Source organism: Otolemur garnettii, unplaced genomic scaffold (genome assembly GCF_000181295.1).
Source record: "Otolemur garnettii isolate 467f Iridium unplaced genomic scaffold, OtoGar3 scaffold00044, whole genome shotgun sequence".
In the NCBI taxonomy this organism is placed as follows: domain Eukaryota; kingdom Metazoa; phylum Chordata; class Mammalia; order Primates; family Galagidae; genus Otolemur; species Otolemur garnettii.
Window position 1 is genome coordinate 8,023,632 of NW_003852439.1, and position 1,358 is coordinate 8,024,989.

The following is a 1,358-nucleotide window of genomic DNA, read 5'->3' on the forward strand; positions in this document are numbered from 1 at the left end:
TACCAACTAGAAAAGTGGTTTTTAGAGGTTCTACTCTTTCTAGGGAACCAAAACAAAGAGTAAAGTGGTTTAAGAAAAGAAATCATTCAAATCTGTGGGAAAGAGTAAGCATGTTTATTAACTCATATACATGTTTCAACTTGGGAGGAGACATGGCAAAGCCAATAGACAGGCCTTCTAAGAAGTGAGCTCAAGTGAGAGAGATGCTTTCAGCCTAGTCCCCAAACCACCCCCAGGAGGAAACCTATTATAATAATTTATAGAAATGTTTTGCTGCATTTAAATACAATACAATTTTGCCCACAATTTTCAAACTAATATTCCATTTTAAAGGAAGTTAAAACTCCTATACTTTTCCACAGTCTAAAATGATAGATAATTTTAAACATGCCCTTGTCCAGACAAGTTTCTGCTTGCCTCAACGGGATCAGCAAGTTTGCAGGAGAGTATGGTAATTCTCAATCCACTCCTTGCTCTGTGTGATAAAACAAACTGTAGGGAGAAAAAGAAAAGGAAAATTATAAAAATCCCCTGTATGTAAAATTGAAAGCAAATAACCACAAGTAGAGAACTACAATGAAAGTTTTGTTTACAGATATTAACATAAACTTCAATTAAAGTTGTAAAACCATGGAAAGACCTCTAGTCTTGGGCACAGTATGGTAGAGAAATTATAGGCCTACCTTCTGGCAGTGATTTTTATCAAAGTTCATGTTATTTGTCATGACATTTCTCTCAGAGAAAAGTTGGGATTACATATACAGAAAAAGGGCTTAAATTTAACACATGTTCAAACTATGAATTGTGATAAACTTTAACCTGCACCAGTGATGCAATCTGTTAGACTACAGGGATGTGATGAAGCAATTTATTAATGATAAATGTCTTTTTTTTTTTTTTACAACTTACAAAGCACTCTCACTAACATTCAATTTAGAGTGGAAGGCCCTGTTAACCACTTTAGTTTCAAAGACTAAAAGAGAAGAAAAGGTACTAATAAAAGGGAAATAAAGATAACTGGGTGTTGTTTCAGTGGAATGCTCCAGCAGCCTGGCACTGACTAAGACACCGTCAGAACTGTCTAGTTTTCTAGGATCTGAACCTTGCACTGTGCTGGCTGAGCTATTTTATAATTGTAGGTTATAGAAAGCTGATAGTGATCCAAATGATCCTGCTCCTGGAAATCCAAATGAACTTTGTCCGAGTAAAGATGCATTGATTCTTCCCTGTAAAGACCAGCTTTGCACTATCAGCAAACCCATTTCAGCACTGTTCACTGCCTGTATATCTATTTTTCCAATTCTATTTTGAATCCTATTTTTTCCCACATCTTACTAGTTCATTAACGAATGAGTTAA

At 35.4% G+C, this 1,358-nt stretch overlaps 1 protein-coding gene across 1 annotated transcript in view; it reads right to left on the reverse strand.

The window, feature by feature from the left end:
* Positions 1-381: 381 nt before the first annotated feature.
* MEIOB (meiosis specific with OB domains) overlaps positions 382-1,358 on the reverse strand; it is a 38,547-nt gene continuing 37,570 nt past the window's right edge. Inside the window, exon 12 of the mRNA XM_003790904.1 lies at positions 382-492. Within this exon, the coding sequence (XP_003790952.1) occupies positions 382-492 (111 nt within the window). The remainder of the gene's footprint in view (positions 493-1,358) is intronic.